Source organism: Fukomys damarensis, unplaced genomic scaffold (genome assembly GCF_012274545.1).
Source record: "Fukomys damarensis isolate Sample0158 unplaced genomic scaffold, DMR_v1.0_HiC HiC_scaffold_31, whole genome shotgun sequence".
Taxonomy (NCBI): Eukaryota; Metazoa; Chordata; class Mammalia; order Rodentia; family Bathyergidae; genus Fukomys; species Fukomys damarensis.
The window spans coordinates 17,752,486-17,772,084 of NW_022900943.1; the positions used below are offsets into that span (position 1 = coordinate 17,752,486).

Sequence of the window (19,599 nt, forward strand, 5' to 3'; positions counted from 1 at the left end):
GCTGCATGGTGGCGCTCAGCTTCGGGGCGCTGTCGCTGAGCAGCTCTCCGCAGGTGAAGAACTCCTGTCCGTTCTGGGCCGGCTCCTCGGTGAGTACCTGGCGCGCGCGCCCCGGGGCCGGGGAACCCCCTCCCACGCTGTTCCTCGGCTCGTCCGCAGGCCCCTTTAAAGTTATCGGAGCGTAGAGAGTGGAGAAACACGCTCAGAGACAGTCAAGTTCAAGCGGGAATTGGGTTGCACCTGCACAGTGTGTGTTCTTCGCAAGCTAAAGGAGTTTATTTTCCCTGTCAGACTAATACTGTAAAACAAACATATCCAGATATCCAGCTCTTTGAGAGACGGGAAGGATGGTGGAGACGGCTTGAAAGGGGAGGAAAATAATTAAAAACTTTTTTTGACTCTTGAGTACTTCTTGCCCTGACAGAGTCAGTTCTGGTAGGGAGGGCAGGGGTTTTGATCTATTTTGTCCCCTGACCCAGCAACAGTGCCTGACACATGGGGCGTATTTGTAGGGTGGATGAAGGGACAGATTGACTGGGGCCCGTTGTTTGACTTTATTCCACATTAAAATACACATAAATGTGAAATGTAACTGGCGTCGGAGGGCTGGACTGTATCTGGGCCAGAGTTCAGAGGCAATGAGAGGGTGTGTGTAAGTGCCTGCCTTCTTGTACCTCATTAAAGGAGCCCCCTACCCCCACCCCCAGTGAGCTCCCGGGGCCCTGCAGGCTGCTGTGCAGAATTTGAGTCTCTAGAAACAGAACCTGTCATTATGGATGAGCTTGGTAGAGCTCCAGCGACTGCTGGGCAGCTACCCAGAGCCTGATCCAGGACCCTGTCCAGTCGGGAAGGCTGACCCTGGAGGTCGCTGCCAGTGAGCAAGCATCTGTGGACGGCTGCTCACTTCTGCCTCCTAACAGTTTCACAACTTCCAAGGCATCCAACCCCTCGAGGTCACCGGGGGTCGACAGACTCAGAAGCAGGGCTTTGAGAAATGGTTGTGGAAGACAAGCGAAGTAAATGCTGTTTTTATGAACTAAAGAAATCTAAAGGTCTGGCATTGCCTGTGGTTTTCCCTAAGATCTTCATGGAGTGTATGTCTGGTAGAAACTGCTTTTGCAGGTCCACCTAGATCCTGGTTCAAGACCAAATTTTGAGCCTGTAGGAAGAATAATTGATCCTGTTGTGATTGTTTGAATAAGAACATTAGGTTGCTCAGGCTTAAAGTGGAATTTTATTCTGAAACCAGCGCCCGTTGCGCCTCTTTTGAAGTACTTTCTTATTGGATAATCCTATTGAGGTTCTTCCTGTGCTGTGGTGAAGTTCGCAGTATGTGCATCATGCAGACAAAATCCCAGTGGGATGGCCCTAGCCTGGACTCTGCCACGTCCTCTTAGTTCTGGGAAAACCCCCAAAGGGCAGGTATCCCAGACAGGCCAGGAATTACATCCATTATGCTGTCTCCTCCTTTTGTCTGGCTGCATTCTGCCAAATGGTGGCTGCATTTCACTTTCTCTAAACACCACGGGCCAGTGTCTCACATACATGTTTTACGATTTGCTCTTTGTAAAATCATAATCTATCTTGTTCTCAAAGATAGCTACTTTAGGATTATTAAAAACAAAATTTCTTTTCTAAAATTAAACTCTGAAATCATTTTACTGTTGTGAATGATTTCAGAGGTAAATAAATGCACTTAGATGTCAGTTAAGCCAGAATGGGATTTGATGAGATATAAAACAAAGGCTGTCAACCAGAAGGTGAAAGCTAATACCCTGAGCTCCCTGGCTGGGTGTAGCCTTGTCCCCAGGCTTGAGCAAACCAGAGCAGAGGAGGAATCAGAGATTTGGAATGGAGAATTTTATTTATTTTTTTTATGTATCGCTCCCACTCTGACCACCCATACCTGTGTACAAGCAGACGACTGTAGGTTACTCTTTTCTGTGACCTGTTCCTGAGGTTAACCTCAGAATTTGCCAAGTGACACTTGGTGTGGTAGCACAGGCCTATAATCCTAGCCTTGGGGAGTTGGAGGCAGGAGGATCACCATGAGTTTGAGCCCAGCCTGAGCTGCATGGGCTACATCATAGTGAGTTGTTCAAGGCCAGCCTGAACTATATAGTAAGACCCTGTCTCCAAAAAAAAAAGGGCCAGGAATTTAGCTCAGTGGTTCCACCACCCACCTTGCAAACTCAAGGTCCTGAGTTAAATTCCCGGTACCAAAAAAAAAAAAAAAAAGAGAGAGAGAAAAGAAAAGAAGTTTTGCCAAGTGACCACAGAGCCAATGGATGCTATATTTTTAGAACAATTAAATATAATTTTAAGAGTTAAGCATCATGATTCTCTTGATGAACTTAATAGGTGAGAAGGTTTTAAGAAACACTGTATTGTGGAAAAAATTAGATTTACACCAACATTTTCCAGAGAACCCGCAGAAACCCTTTACTCCAAGTTGACCATGGTTTTTTTTGGTACCAGGGATTGAACTCGGGTCCTTGTGTTTGGGAGACAGGCAGCAGAACCACTGAGCTAAATCCCCCGTCCGACCATGGTTTTATCCATACCCTCATCCTAGGCTCTCCTAGCCTTGTGTGCTCTGACAGATACCAGAAGCGTAGGTGTATTCCAAGTGAAGTAGGGATGTGATCCTCCATGCTCCCTGGTTCATTTGCCACATTGAATTATCTTATTATTATGAAGCAAGTCTCAGGCATCACATTCTTTTATGTGTAAATGTTTCAATGTGTGTAATTTTTTTTTAAAGAAAATATATCCAGCATAGAGAGATAGTATGGAAGTGACCAGGACATCTTTAAAAACCTCCTTCCACTTTACATTTCATTGTAAACACTTTTAAATCTCACCAGATACAGAAAGGAGCATGTAATGACTCCCCCTCCTACCCACCACCACCTTCAGTAGCTATCAAGATCTGGTCACTTTGCACTAGGGCGCCACTCCCCCTTCTAACACCCACACTGTATTATTTTAAGGCAAATTCCAGATAGCGTAACTTAAGCCATTAAGTATTTCGGCGTGTATTTCTAAAAGAAGGGGCTTAATAGCGCATTGCAACTAATTTAGAAATAGCTTAACCATGTTTTTTTATGGAAGAAAAGCTGAAAAGTTGTGATTTGTAGACTGCAGAAATTCAAAAACACCTGTATAATTTATGCATATGGTTTTTAGGAAATGTTGAGTTGCACAATCATCACTGTAGTCAATTTTGAAAAAAAATGTCATCACCCTAATAGAGTTATTAGCATTCTTCTTTCCCTGACCCACACTGCTGTCCAGGAACCACTGATTAACTGGCTTTCTGTTCCTGTGGGTTTGTCTTTAAATGGGATTGTGTAAAATGTGGACTTCTGTGATTGACCTCTTTCTCTTAACATGTTTTCAAGGTTCATCCAGGTTGAGGCATTGATCAGAACTTTATTACTTTTAATTGTAGAGTGATATTCCATTTTGGGGCATACCATATTCCCTGTCTCCTCTGGCCCCAGGCCTCTGACAAGCGCTGTAAAAGCTACACCCAAGCCCCACTGAGAAGTTTTATTGACATATGAAACTAAGGTGTGGAGGGAAAGTGCCAGCTGAAGTCTAAGGTTACTTCAAGCCCAGTAGGCACACACTAGAAGAATATCCTGGTATTTCAATCTTTGAGTGACCATCATGTATATTATAGCCTGCTGAATCAGCTAGCTCATAAGTCTTTTGGTTTGAGTAAAAATACTGATTATGTTTGTGATACAAAATTAAGTGCAAGGGACAAATATAGTCATTTGAAAATACTATTTTGTATTTTTCCAAGTATTCTCTTAAAAGAATTCTCACACTGAACATCAAACTTTTGAGGTTTCTTTCACTTGTCTGAACCCTGAAGGGTATGTTCTCTATTTAAAAACACAGGTAAGGATTAACAAGTCTTGGAGTCTTTCCCATCCATACCATGCATTCATATTTTCAGCAAATTGAAGGGAGTGTTTTAAATGTACTTTCTGTGTTTTGAACCCCCTGTGATCATGTATTTTCTTCCTGGTGTGTTTGGTTAATGACTCAATATGGTATTATTCCCAATATTCATGATGCTAAGAGAACTTTAATCAATCTGAAGTTGGTGAGTAGCCAGGGAGGATCTCAGTGTTGACTCGGATCTTAACTGGGAGAGTCATTTGTTTAGTACAAATGATTCCTCAGATTATGGGAGACCCAGCCTACCACATTGAGCTGAGTTTAAAGAGTGGAGGGAGTTGTACTAGTCTGTCTCTCCTACTTCAGAAAAATAAAATTTCTGATTTTGTTAACATGTGTGGGAAAACATTCTGGCAGGTGGCAGAGAAGTAGTGGTTGTTTTTTGTTCTTCTCAGAATATCCTTTATCATCTGCATACATTTTTTTCTCCCTGCTTTAAATTAGTGATCTGGATTCTGATCACTGCTCTCCTGAGTCCATGATTTTTTGGTATAATTGTATTTTCTTATAAAGAGACAGATATTCATGAACCTTAAGGTAAACTTTTAAAAAATTGCAAATACCAAGCATAAACAAGAATGAATGACCCAAGGAAAAAACTGAGGAAAAATGTTGAAATCTCTACCAGTTAAACAGTAGTAAATCAATCAATCTATTTTTTTTGCATCATACTCATCAAATACTATTTTAGTATTTAAGGGACATAAGAAATACATTTTTTGATAATGAATTTATTGATCCCCCCATCCTGTATTTTACATTTCTGAAGAGTCACATTTACAAATTTTATGCCTTGAGAAAGACATTGCATTCCTAGGCCTCAGTTACCTATCTGTCTAGATTGAGTGGGAGAAGTCTTGCCTCAAGATTGATTTGGGGAAGATATAAGTAGAGAAACACCAGCACCAGGCCAGGACATACTGGGACTGTTTTTGTGTTTTTTAAACACAAGGCAACATGGAATCAGAGTAAAAAAAATAGGCCATTTGTTTGTTTTGCAGGGCATTGTGGTTACTGTCATGTGTACATTAGAAATAGCCAGTTGCCCACTTGCTCATTTTTTTAAGTGAATCATGTTAGACAGGGATGAAGCAGTCTCACCCCCACCCCCAGACTTTTCACAATTTTGCCAGTGTAAAAGTTGTTAGGCAAGATAAATTGTTGAGAGATTTGATAAATCTTTGGGGTTTATGTACAAGGTAAACAGGGAACATTTACAATGTAATAATAATAATAAAAAAAACCCTACCAAACCCCTCCATTTACATGTAGTGGCTTTTGACAAATGATGCAGAACATTTTTGCCCTAGGGCATGTTAGTGGATTAGCAAAGGAAAGTAGGGCAATAGAATTATAAGCTTTTGATCTTAATAACTTGATTTTAAGATGTAAAATTAAGACACAGTAGCCATACGTGGTGGGTAGCACTGACTCTTGCCTAGAGCTTCTCAGAGGCCACCTTTGCATAGTCAGAAAAAAGGTCCCTTGTTTTTTTTATAAGCTACAAAGAGTGGGTACAAGTATGTCAAATAAAAATTTAAATAAATCTCATTAAATAATATAGAGATAGTTTGGTGTTGGAAATAGGTTCTTGCCTCTTTACTCAGGGCAAGTTGCATCTTGTGCTGGGTGGGACAAATGCTGCTGGAGTTGCTTTTTGCTGCTGGTGTGCTTTTGTGGGAAGCACGGGGTGAACGTTTGGTTAGGCTTGCTCAGTCGTCTTTGAACAAGCTCACCTCCTAGTTCTGGTCTCCATTCATTCTTTCATTCACGACTCTTGGCCATCACCAAGTGCTTCCTCGGAGCTGTTCGGGGCCCTTGACTGAGGACTCACAGATCCAAGCCCTCATGAGATGAGGGCGCACTGGTGTGAAGCCATAATGGGAGCCATTAGAGGCCACTTCTAAGGGCCCTTCTTGACTTTCTTTTGGTGGAGCTGCAGCTACTACTGCCACCGGGCCAGGTAAAGGTACTGAAGACGCTGCTTTTCCCTTGTGCTCTCTCCCCATGGATGAATCCATCCCTCCTTTCGAAGAAGTGTGGCTGCCCATTCCTTAAGTCTTGAGTTCTTCATTCTAACTGGCAGCACCTCTGTTCCTGCCACCATTGCAGAGGCTCCTCATCTCTAGCCGTTGTTCCCATCGCCCCACTAACTGCTCACAGGGATCCCCCAGTGCTGTCGGGATTCAGTGAGCTTGAAAAGAGGGAGGAGGCAGGTGGAAGTCACTGTGCTGTGCCTCTGTTGCAGCCTTCAGAATGGAGAAAGATGTCACTGCTGGAACTGGATGTGGACCTTAGAAAGAAGGGCAGTGGACACAGATCCTGATAGGATTCAGCTCGAGTGTGTGAAAGTAGAGCCTATGATTCATTTTAAGTGGAAATGATGTCTTTGAATAGTTTGTCTTCCAACCCATGAACCTGGTGTATGTCTTGACTCCTTTGGACCTTTGTAAAATTGCTCTATAAGCTTTGTATTTTCCCCTATTAAGAACATAAGTTGTTATATATATATATATTTTGGAATCATTGATACCTTTTATCTGTCATTCATTTTATTATCTTTTAGATTTTATTTTTTACTGAGGATTGAACCTAAGGCCTTTGCACTGAGCCACATCCCCAGCCCTTTTGTGTAGTTTTATATTTTGAGACATGGTCTCCCAAAGTTGCTAAACTGCCCGTGCTGCTTAATTCATGTGATCCTCCTGCCTCAGCCTCCCACTCATACACCACCATGCCCAGAAATTTTGTATATATGTTTTTAAATGCCACCCCAAAGGGAGAAATAAACATAGCATAGGTCTTTTGTCTCAGAAACCCTTCACTTGAAATAAAAGTACTGTCTGTTGTGATCTATTAAAATAAAAAGGAAACCCTTTCAACCTAGCAACCCTAGGTTTATCTAACAGAAGCAACAGAAACAAAGTTCTTTTTTCCTAAAGATAAATATTCATAAATGTTTACTGTACCACTGTTTATGAGTGCAAAACACTGGAAATAGAATGAGTGCCTGGGAGTGTAGAAATGATGGAACACGTTCGGTCTGCCCTTAAACCAGGAACTGGGAATCTTTAAACCGAGATGAATTATAGCTATTCCAGTGGACTTTAAGAGATTTCCAGGAAGAATTTATTGAGAAAAAGAAGAGAAAGGGAAAGTGTATCTTTTATAATCCTGTCTTTTGTTTGTTTGTTTTGTTTTTGTAAAACACATACTCCTGTACATAAATTGTGACCATGGAGTAGGTAGAAGGATGTCGCTGAGGGGAGAGCGGAAAGTACAGCTTAGAAACATTACTATTCTATGAACTTCTATGGGTTAAGCTGTTAAGCTGAACACTTCACCTTAATTATGTTGTTCTAATGGAAAAAACTAATATTCCAAAAAGCCAAAGTGATAAACATCAAGAGATAAGTCAAAATGTAGCTATTTTTTGTTTGTTTGTTTTGTTTTTACTGGAATGAGCAGTCTGTGTTTTCCTCAAGGGCAGGCCAGCTTTATGTCATGTTTTCCCAAACACAGCTTGCATTTCTGCAGCTAAGTCTAGTAGGCAGCAGGGTGGGCAGACAGGCAGCTTACACACGTGGACACACAGACACAGGCACACGTGGACACTTGCTAGCACACCAAATCTTGGGGTTTCCAAAGACGTACTATCATCAAAGCAGGTGTTAACCTTTGAGTAGAAGAAACAGTGTAGTCTCCACACTTAACCCATTTCTCAGGTAGCCAGAGTGAGGGCCTGAAAAGAGAACCGACTTGGTGGAGGGGGACTCCCTGACTCTGGAAGCTGAGTCAGAGCCTGCGGCCCTGATGTCATGGATTTTCTTTCTGGTGCGTAAAGTAGTCACAGCCGCACACCCAGGATGCACCACATGTGCCCAGTGTCTCCAGGCAGACATTGGCACGGGGAGGCAATTTCCTGTTGGTCTTAAGGGGCCTGCAAGGATATAGTGCCCGGTTAGCATACCACTAGTAGTACATGTAAACACAGATGGGACACAAAGAAATTGTCACTGCTCTGTACTTGCTTTTCGATCCTTGTCCTCTGTTGGTTTGGTGCTGTGGAATGATTCACTCTCGGCTGGGGAGAACAGAGGGTATTGCAAGCTGGCCCGTGTGCTTTGAACTTGAAGTGACACTGCAGAATTCATACTGACTTACAGCTAATAAACAGTAATTGTGAACTGATGCATTAGAAGGATTTTTGGCAGGTAAAACATACACAGGAAAAAAAAACTCTCTTAACTGCATTCAGCAGATGCACTTTATCACACCAAGGTAAATGTTCCCAAGGTGGCACGAGGGTCCGTCTGGGCTGAGCAGTTACTTGGATTATTTTCCCCAATGGCTTAGGGAACTATGTTATCCAGAAGGCTGACTTTGGTTTCCATTTTATGTCTTGGCAACATGTTGGTTCTTCTTTACTGAACTTTTAACTTGTTGTTTATTTAAGTGTCATTTTGCAATGTATTTTTGTACTGTAGTTCCTTCTCATTTGCAGAATAAATGCTTAGGCACATTGATCATTTGTCAGTCTTGTGGTAGGCACTATACTTGCAGCTTAGGGATTCAGAGACAAGAAAAGACCTTATTATAGACAATATAGAGATGTGTCCTCAAATTATTACAATAGAGAATCTTAAAATATAGGTACAGAGGGCTTCCTAGGGTATGGGATGGTAGGAACAGTGAAGGCTTCTCAGACCAAGTTACTATTAATTGAGACCTTGTAGGGATGAATGGATGGGCGTTCTCAAGTAGCTAGGAGGGTCATTGGGAGGAGAGGCCACTGTGGCAAAGAGGAAGAGGCACATAGCCCAGGAAAGCCTAGAGCCTGGCTAGACTGTGAAGGGATAGGTGTGTTCAGAAGGAAGGCATGTGGTGGAAGAGAGTAGTACAAGAAAACCAGGCCCGGGACATGGGCAGGCCAAAGTTCCCAAGGGTCTTGTCTACCGTTTAGATGAGTTTTCTTGTCTTCCAAAGGTACCCACCAAATGGAGGGAGGGATATAGCCAGACATGCAACTAACCGCAGCTATGTCAGCTGGCTGAATGAGTTATACTAGAAGCAAGGAGATTGATCAGAAGTACTGATTGCTTTTCTGACCAGAAGGACAGGCTCATTTCTGTTAATGTGTTCTTAATTGACATTAAAAAATATGCAAGTTGATAAAAAAGCTTTGTGGGCTTGAAAATGAAGGATAGTCCAAAGAGGTCTATCATGGTTCACCAGCAGTATTATTAAATTATCGATTTAGAATGCTTTGAAATTTCAGTGTTTTAAAAATTACTACTTTTGATCCTGAGAATTAATTTATTGGAATTGGTCTGTTTTCTAAACTGTTGATACTTTTTTGTCCTTATAGGTGATACTCTCTGGAATTATAGGTTTAACAACTTGGAAAAGGCCTATGATACTGCTGGTATGTACTGATATTATAACTTATAAAATGTGCTATCTGTAAAGTCTTTCTTCAGATAACCATTGAAGAAATATTTGGGCTTTCTTGTTCACTATTAGCAATGTACAGTAGTAGAAGTCATATATTTTAAACAATAAAATAAGATAATAGTTTTGTTGGTCTGATGTACTTAAAGCTTATGACACTCTCAAAGCTATACTTGTATTTCTAGTTCAAGAATTAGATTCACGCTAAAAAATGTTTTATTTACTATGGGTAGTTTTAAACAGACCCCAAAGTGGAAGGAACAATATAATGAACTCTCTGTACTCATCAACAGCTTCAAAAATTCTCAACTTACAGCTCATCTTGTTTTGCTTAACCATTTCCGCCACCTCCACATTGTCTTTTTTTCTCTTTATTGTTTGGAAGCAAATCTCACATATGAATCACAAATATGTGACTTTTTGTTGTTGGAATGTTTTAGTTGGGCAATCTCAGAATTTTGCTTAGGCTCACTGTATTGTATCTTTGTCATGTAAATATTGTATCTTTCAAATAATGTAGAGATATATTGTGACTCTGTCCTTTGTTTTCATTGAGCTAAATTCATATCACAAAAACTATTTTAAAATGTACAGTTCAGTGGCAATGAGTACAGTAATTTGAGTATAGTATTTTGCTATCCTATTTTTCAGAGTATACTGTAAAAAATAGAAAATGGCCAATGGAATTTATTCAACTTTCTAGGAAATTCATTTTGAATTGAAGGACACCTAAACTTTTTCTGTGTAAAATTTCTTTTTATTTTCCTCTCATTCTTCCTGAAACGAGGTTACATTATTTCTTAATGTCATTTTGATTGTGTGTGTGTGTGTGTGTGTGTGTGTGTGTGTGTGTGTTCGTGTTCATATTAAACAGACCGCAGTGTCCTAGGCTATGGGAAATAAAAACAAAAACACTTAAATACAAGGAGAAGAATCAGCTTGTAGATTTAAAAAAGAATCCAAATTGTGGCTCTCAATCCTGGATTTACGGTCTTGAAGCACTTGATGCACTTTTTAGCTCACAAAGTGATATAGGCAACACTGCACAATTCCATCAGTTGTTGCATTTAGTGCAACTCCTTTAACATGTTTGGAAGGTGTAAGTTATCAGGATAACATTTGAAGATGTTAGACAGCAGGATAGGAGAAAATGAGGGCTTGGGTAAGCTTTATAGTCTGTTTTATACTTTTATAGCAGGCTTGTTTTGTCACAACTGTCTAAGATTATACTTTCTGCAGAAAAATTTTGGATCATGTTTAATATTTGATCATAAGAATTACTTTTTCCTGTTGAGTCAGTATTAAAATGCTCGAGTATTTAAGTTAAGATAAAATTTCTGATGATGTTTGTACTCTTAAAATTCCTGCTGATGAGGAGAATATAAATATGTGTTCTGGATAGACTTTTAAGACATTTATTTATTTATTTATTTATTTTATTTGGGCCTGGGATTGAATTTGGGACCTTGTGCTTGCCAGACAGGCAACAGCACCACTGAGCTAAATCCCCGGCCCAAGACATTTATTTCTTCAATGTTATTTTCTTTTTTGAAAGTGCCATATGTATTTATTGTGTGGACTTAAGCAACTTTAAGGAAAAATGACCCAAGTAAAATATATCTTTCTTATTTTCTTCTCATTTTTGTTGAAAAGAATATGTACTTTATCATAAAATTATAATCAGTGTGTACATACTATGTTGTTTGATTTTTCTGTTTAATATTAAATTAGTTACTATTAGCTTATGTTTTGTTTCAGTGTATGAGTCTATATGCTTATCATTTTAAATTTCAGAGCAGCCTTCCATCATATTTCTATATCTTCATCAGTTTTTATCGAGTTGTTGAGTATTTGAACTTTTATATTTTTGACTGCTATGAGCTATGTACTGTCAAAGCTATCTAGAGATTGTTCTAAATAAGCTTTCTTTTTTTTTTTTTTTTTTTGGTACTGGGAATCGAACTCAGGTCCTTCATCTTGTGAGGCAGATGGGCAGGTGGGAAGAACCACTGAGCTAAATCCCTGGCCTAGAGATTGTTTTAAAATATTAGTGCCATTTTATAAAGAAGATAAATTAAGTTTTAGGAACTGTAATAGAGAATTTTCTGAGTCTATCAGTAGGTCATGTGAGCCTTAGTGTCAGTGTCATTCATCAGAAATGCTCAGTTCTCATGAGTCTTTGTACCGTCATATGCTATGAAAGTAGAAGGGAAGTTATCCTTAGATAGGAGAAAGGGAAAAGTGGGTATGAGAAGACTAATAGAGGATGGGTATGATCAAAATACGTTACATGCAAAAATGAAAATTAAATTAGTATGGCAGATAAAAATAGCATGCCATCGTAGCAAATGATGCTTTTGTTATGATAAAAATGAAAAGAATGTGTGCTAAAATGAAAGAAACTGGATGTATCAGGTAGTCCCAGTTCATCCCTCTAAGAGCTGTATAACTCCGTGCAAACCATTTACCGTTCTGAGCCTAGCTTTCTCTTCTGCACAGAGGGGATGATTTGGTGGTATCAGGGGTGGCTCTAGCACACCCACTCCTAGTGATATTTCCTTCCTCCCTTCTCTCCCTCCCTCCCATGACCCCGCTCCCTTGGCTTCCTGAATTTAGAGAATGTATCAGTGGCTGATTGCTGTTGGGAGACCACAGTCAATTGGAGAAGCCAGATTGGCCTGATGGGTCTTGCAGACCTGGGCTTAGTTCTGGACTTTCCCCTTTACCGTGTCCTGTGCAGTGTGCATAGGATACCTCTGGCCTAGGACTTCGCTCCTCTAGCTGGTTGCGTGGCTCCTCTTTTTCTGGTTCTCACTTCATCAGTGTACCCCAAGAGAGACCATCACTGCTACCCTGATCGTAGTGGTTCCTGGTCCCAAGAACCAAACTTTGGACTCCAGCCCTGCATTTATTGGCTTCACCATCTTCATGCCTGTGTACTGTTACTCCTTACTTCTTGTGAAATCTGCGCAGGAGATAGTTCATTCTGTGAGGACAGGGTTCTTGTCTTTTTCATACTCTTTCTCTAGGGCCAGAATACTTGATATACATTTGTTATTGATTGTGAAATTAATTTGGCAGCTAATAATAAGAAGAAGAAATTTAGATCCTGGGTGAACCCTGATAGTTTTTCTTTTAGTTTTGTGTTCTGTTTTTCTCACTTGCTTTTCTTCTCCCAAACTTTGTATTCCTGCCTCTTAACTTCAGGGTCCTTAGGGAGCGCTTTGGAGGTGGAGTTGGGAAGTGCCAGCTTTGGTTCCACGTCAGAGGCACACTGTGCTCAGCACGAGCTGTTGGGTACACACCAGTCTGGAACACCTAAACATTCATTTGGAGAAAGCTCCTCCTTGCTCCTTTTTCTGCCATTGTTACTGTGATTACATCAGGAGTTTTACTGGTTTGAACAAAGGCAGGGTCAGTGTGACCTAGTTCTTTCAATCTCAAGTTTTCGCAGAAACTCAGAGTTGGAAGCTTCAATCCCTGAATTTTCTTTCTTATACAGATACTTATCTGTTCAGAGCAAAAGTAGTCCTGTTGGAAAATGGTTTATAAATACTTAAGAGTTATGAGTAGGGTTAAGCCAGGGACTGTGTGCATATATGTATGAGTGCATCATTTTAGCTTGTGTGTTTTCCATACAGAGTAACATTTGCTATTTTTGAAGAATGCTTTTGTTTTGTCCAGGTATCATTCCCTTTTCCATCTAACCTAATGTTTTACGAGTATTTAGAAATCAAAGTTTTGGTACTGGAAATGGCCTCACTGATTTTACCTAAGCACCTCAGTGAAAGAATAGAATTGTCTTTCTAAGGTGTTTTTCTTTCATGGTACATTTAGTAGGAAGCAGCACTGTGGAAGTCCACACAGTTCTCTCTCTGTGATTTGAGCTATCATTATTTATTATTTCTTGTTTAGAACAGTGGGAATGAATACAGCCTGCAAACTGGTGAAAGGACAGCTCTGTTCTTCAGCATTAAGAATGAAGGAGCTGAGCCAGGTGTGGTGTGCACGCCTGTAATCCCAGCACTCGGGAGGCTGAGGCAGGAGGATCATTGTGAGTTCGAGACCAGCCTGGACTATATAGTGAGTTCCAGGTCATCTCAACTACATAATGAGACCATGTTTCAAAAAAAAAAAAAAAGAATGAAGGAGCTGAGCCAGGTGTGGTGTGCACGCCTGTAATCCCAGCACTCGGGAGGCTGAGGCAGGAGGATCATTGTGAGTTCGAGACCAGCCTGGACTATATAGTGAGTTCCAGGTCATCTCAACTACATAATGAGACCATGTTTCAAAAAAAAAAAAAAAAGAATGAAGGAGCTGGATGTGGTGGTGCACATCTGTAATTCCAGCACTTGGGAGACCAAGGCAGAAGGATCACAAGTTGAAGCCCAGCCTGGGTGTCTTACCAACTCGGGGAGACTCTGTCTCAAAAAATAAGAAAGGCACTTCCGATGTAGTTCAGTGTGAAGGCCCTGGTTTCAGCTTCTCATCTGAAAAAATAAAATGAAGGTTCTTTTCCTGTGATGTTTCTTGGGTCATTTGTGGTTTATTCTCGTGAGGACCAAGGATAGACCAAGACCATCCCAGACCAAGGACAGAAGAGGTAAATGCATTGGCTATTTAAAAAAAATCATTCATTTCTAACTTCTGGTTGGGAATATTTAGGCTAAATCCTCATTACCCAAAGAAAGTAAAATTTACCTGAGGTACACACACCCCTTTATTAGTCCAGTCAGCTAGGGTGGCAAGATAATTCTCCACAAAGCTATTTGGAGAGCCTTGTGTTCTCACTTTAATTGTATCTTGGAGGGAGAGTTGTGGAACACCAGAAGACGTTTTCAAAGAGACTAAGGAGTTGCCCTCACTAGTGGGTCAGAAATACTTACAGCTTACTTATCGTGCAGAATAGACAGTGGTACTTTCTTTCCTGATGAGACAAAGAACCGAAGGGCTGAGATATCCCGTGTGCAGTTGAGGGATTTGTAGATTTGCAAAATGAACCCAAAAGCTGTCTGGCCTTGTACAGTCTAGTTCTTTCAAGTATGTTTCATGGCTGTGAATCATTTGGATGAATCCTTATTTTATAGTTCATGAAACCTGCATTTTAATACTTACACCTTACCACAGATTATCAAGTGACCATGGAGAGATCTCTGAATTTCTATTTTGATTTTGTAAAATGAGTAGTTTAGATCAGAATAATGCCAGGTGTGGTAGCACATGCGTATAATCCCAGGTCTGAAGCAGGAGGATTGCCATGAGTTCGAGGCCAGCCTGGGCTACAAGAATGAGTTCAAAGGCAGTCTGATCTACATACTGAGACCCTGTCTTAAAAAACACAAGAACAAACAAAAATCCCCAAAACCAAAAAGAAAACATTATTATTTTAGTAGTCCTTCTAGCTCTCCTATTAGAGATTTCCAGAGTCTTCTTTAGTTGCCCTAATAGTATTTTAATTTTAGATGGATATTTCAACTGGCCATTATAAGCTCCCTATATATCAAATGAAATGGTATGATTATTTCACTATTTTTAAAGCATAAAAACAGATGGCTGTCTTTACTCTTCAGAATGATTATACTGTAGTACATTCTTGGATGTGTGTAATGCTGAAGAATTTACTAGGTTATTTTATGTCCTGTTCTTCTGGTATTATTCCTGTTACGGATAAGGGAACATTGCTCAGTAATTAACTAGTTTGCCTGAGACACAGTCAGGGACGCTGTTAATAGAAGTTTGAGCCTACTCTGGTCCTTTCTTTTTGCATGCTGTTCCCTTCCCCATTAGCATACCAGTCTGGCCTCTACAGGGGCTGACAGTAGCTTCTTTTGAGGTAAAATATAAGTTAAGCAAGTTGTTTTCCTATTTAGGGTTATTTATTTCTTTTTCAAGTTTCAAAGTAGCAAAAGTATGAGCAATTTTATCTCTTGTGCAAAAGAATCGGAGGCAAAAATATCCAAGACAATGAAAGGTCCAGTTTTGCATTTCAATCCCTGTCACTTTCAGTGAATAAGTAACCAGGAAAATGATCAAATCAGCTTCCCCATTTGTACAATGAGAATAAACTTGTCCCCTGGGATTGGAGTGAGGAACAAAAGACATAAATGCTTGTTGAAAATATAAAATGTAAAGGCTAGGCAAGCACATGATGAATTTATTCTTTGTCATCCAATGAGAAAATCTCCAAAAGACCTAGTATCTTGCTTTAATGTATCACAAAGTAATCCATGGCAAATGTACCTATAGAAAAATGTACTCTTTGGTGTTGAGCAGACACCCTGCATTGGGTTCAGGCTTAGAGCAACCTAATCCGCAGCAACAGAGCTTGATTTCTCTCTTTTGATCACCTCTTGGAACTGTGCACTGGTAGGAGCCTAAAAATGGAAAACAGTCTTAGGATAGTCCATCTCTGGGCAGAATCCAGACCCAGCTATTACCTTGTTTCACACAATGACCTAAGCCAACATAGCTGCGTTTTTTTTTTTTTTTTCCTTTTCTTTTTTTGGTACCGGGGATCGAACTCAGGACCTTGCGCTTGCGAGGCAGGTGACAGCACCAGTGAGCTAAATCCCCAGGCATAGCTGTGTTCTAATTAACAGGCTGAGTTTGGTAGCAACAGGTAATTGCCCCACCTTAGAAGTAATCTTTTTGCCAAGTTAATTTCGTTAAAATGAAAATGAGTCTCAGATCAAATTTGGCTATATGTACCAATATTTACTAGCCACCACACCAAAAGAATTGTTCGTACCTTCCTTTCTGAAGCTTGACGATAGTGAGCTATGATCTGGATCATGTTTGTAGAATAAAGTATGTGAGCAGTGGTTTTTAGAAAAATGTTTTGCAGCTTTATTTTATAGACACAGTTTAATAACCAGTGGCATACCTCTGTAATAATAATAAAGGAAAGGAAACAAGCTTTCCTTTTGAGAAACTAAAGACACGAAGTTGTCTCTTTGTACATAACCACAAGATTAGGTACTCTGATAGGGTTAGGCAAGACTCTTGGTGTGAGCAAGGCACAGGCACTTTGCTACTGAGTCTAACTTTTAATTTTAAAAGTAGGTAGTATAAAAGTCTTTAAATAACTTATCACCAGATATTTCTGGCCCCAGCATAGTCTATATTTTAAAAGCTCTGTTTCTCCTGGTCTTTGCTCACATACATATCAGAAGTAACTTAGAAATAAGAATCCAAGGAGGCCATACTTTATATGTTATCTGTTAAAATGAGAACGCATAAGTAGGGATAGTGTAGAAATACTTATTATCTGTGCTAGAAATAAAGTAGGAAAAGAACCCAAACCCTTCATAGGTATGTTTATAAAAATACAGCTATTTAACTGTAGCCTCTGTATACCATTTCTATAAAGTATTTAAATTAGTAGTTGCATAAATAGATGTCAGCGTCTTATTCTTTATTACTGTAATCAGCTTTTCACATAGACTGTTCTAGAAAGCTTTGTCCAGGTGACATATGGTGATGAAACAAAGATTAAATATTGATGTTGGTTATTAAAACAAAATTTGAATTCCTAAATCCATGCAATCCAAAGTTGTTTATTTTTTATAGAAAGATCTGTAAAAAATAATAATTTTTTTCAAACAGCTTTACTTTCATAGAGAAAACTTTCTACAGAGGTTGACTAAGCTTTTAATATTTAAATTGCACCAACATGAACAATGTTTTTACTTTCACTTGTCTTGAAGACTGTAGTTGATTCTGTGAAATCTGAATTTCTTAGACCTAAGAGAGAGTATTTCCCTGCCAGTAGTTCCTAGAAAGGGTAAGTTAAACAAGGGACATTTATAGGGTTTTATGGTGCTAGCTGTAGCTGATTTTCAGCGTGACTTGTAAGGCAGGAACCTGGTTAGGATGTGGCAGAGTTTAGGACAGAATATCTGTGAGTCAAATCTTCTCCAGAGAAGAGTCTAGAAGTAGAGCTCAGTGCATGAGCTGTTGGTCTTGGTAAGTGGTTAGTCAGCCTTACTTTAGAGGATCCAGTATTTCTTGGAGCAAGCAGCTAAGTTTTCCTTGTTCTCAGTATGGTTTAAGATAGTGTCACAGTTGATTAACTGAGGGACAAGAGACTGTGTTGGTTTTAGTTCTCATCATAAATTCCATCAAGACCCCATCATAACATCGTTTATGTTAATGAAACTAATAATTTCTTCAGTGATACCTCATTTCCACATTTACTATGCTAATTTAGCAAAGTTGCATGGATGTCAGGAGATTAAAGGAAGCAAGCTTCTGCAGATTGGCCTTTCTCATAAATGCTTGCTGACCGTCTTGGAACATGAATTACTGACAGTTCTTCAGGTGCAGCACTGACTAGCCAGTATGTATGCAAGACCACACTGTCAGCACTGCAGAATGCTGCAGGTCATTCCAAACACACTCTAGTGGTAGGTGCTACTAAAGGAAGGCCTCTGAGCAGTCCTGCGTCCAGGCTTTTTAAGCCAGTGGACTGTGGTGATCAAGTTTTGAATATGACTACTTTGAGAGAACTGCACACACTGGGTGATTTGGGGCAAGAAGGGAAACCGTTTTGAATTGAGGAGCATCTTTTTCTTTTGGTAATCAGGGATTGAACTCAGGACCTTGCTCTTGTGAGCCAGGAAGTGGCCCCAGTGAGCTAACTTCACAGCCTGGGAGCTTCTTAAAATAGATACATTGTCGTGTGAAAAGTTTACAGAATATTATGTATGGTCCCAATTATGTGGATTTTATTTTTTGCTTAAACAACAAAACAAAATCTTGTGGAATCCGTGTACCTCTTTGCAGTTACATGGCCCACCTCTGGAAGAATATTCAGAAAGCTTTGCTGTGGACGTCTCTGTTGAATGAAAGGGAATGGGAAAGCAGGAGACTTACTTTCTGATTTGTATTTGGAGAAGGCAGTGTGCTATGTGGACAGGAGCCTTTCAGCTTAGTGATGCTTTGTTTGGTCTTTGGCCCAGAAGCCAGTATCTACAGTAAATGAACTCTTTGGAGTCAGTAGTTCTGTGTTTGGTTTTGTCTTGGAGGGAGGTAGGGCTTTCCTTCCCGACAGAAGGTTCTGAGGCCCTGAGGCCGTGTGCTTGCAAAACTGAGCACCCGCAGCAAGGGATGAGCTGTGACCTCTGCGCACAGAGGCCCTGCCAAGACTCTGAAGCTGGGATTGCCAATGGGAGAGAACTGGGAGCTTAGAATTTCCTAGGTGAGGGAGGCAGCTGCTGCCCAAGGCTGGTGACAAAGGACCTGGTTTTCCTGCGGTATAACGTGGTAGAGGTCCCAGCCAGCGCAAATCTTCCTTGGTTTCTTCAGGGCTCTTGAGCCTGCTTCCTTTGTGTTCTCTGATCTACCTGATAGCCTTACAAGGAGCGCCTTTTCTTAGCTTCTTGGAAGTACAGCATTTGCCTACTGTATGGAAAAGCCCTGGGTTGAGCCTCAGGACCAAAAAAAAAACCAGAAATCATTTTCTCCTTAAGTAGCTGAGTTGGTCACCAAGAATTCTTCCTACTTCAGGGCTGTGACCCCCACCCCCATGAATATTACTTTCATAATACTCTTTAAAGCTAAAAAGCTACATAAAATAGCCACAACAAAAATTAAGAAAATTCCTATAACAAAATTAAAAAGACAAAGAAATAGAAAATGTGAAACTGAGGTTAAGAAATGCAGAAGTTCAATCTAGGACTTCCAGCATGTGACTAGACACTCTAGAAAGAGCAGAGCCAATGGAGGGAAAAAAATAAGGAAACGGTGAAGAAAATTCTCAGTGTAGAAGAAAGACACATATTTTCCAAGTTTTGAAAGTTCCCTGAAGGTAAGTGTGGCAGTGCATACCTGTAATCCCAGCACTTTGGGAATCTGAGGCAGAAAGATCACAAATTCTAGCTGAGCCAGGGGAACTCAGTTACTTAGTAAGACCCTGTCTCAAAATAAAAAATGGTTGGGAATGTAGCCCAGGGCAAAGGCCCTGGGTTCAGTTCCCAGCGCTGGGAAAAAAAAAAATACTTTGCTGAATACGCAAAAAGATAAAAGAAAAAATAAACATATACTCATGTAACTTCAGAACACCATCAGGAAAAGTATCTGAAATCTAAAAAATGAGCAAGAGAGATTAATGAGTATTCTATTTACTTATTCATCTAACTGGCTATTTTATAATTCTTTTTTTTTTTTTTTTTT

General features: G+C 40.1%; 1 protein-coding gene across 1 annotated transcript in view; it reads left to right on the forward strand.

Annotated features, from left to right (window-relative positions):
• Positions 1-5: 5 nt before the first annotated feature.
• The window catches only part of Fam189a2 (family with sequence similarity 189 member A2), a 75,605-nt gene continuing 56,011 nt past the window's right edge, over positions 6-19,599 (forward strand). The window contains exons 1-2 of the mRNA XM_010605875.1: positions 6-89; positions 9,344-9,400. Coding sequence (XP_010604177.1) covers positions 6-89; positions 9,344-9,400 — 141 coding nt within the window. The remainder of the gene's footprint in view (positions 90-9,343; positions 9,401-19,599) is intronic.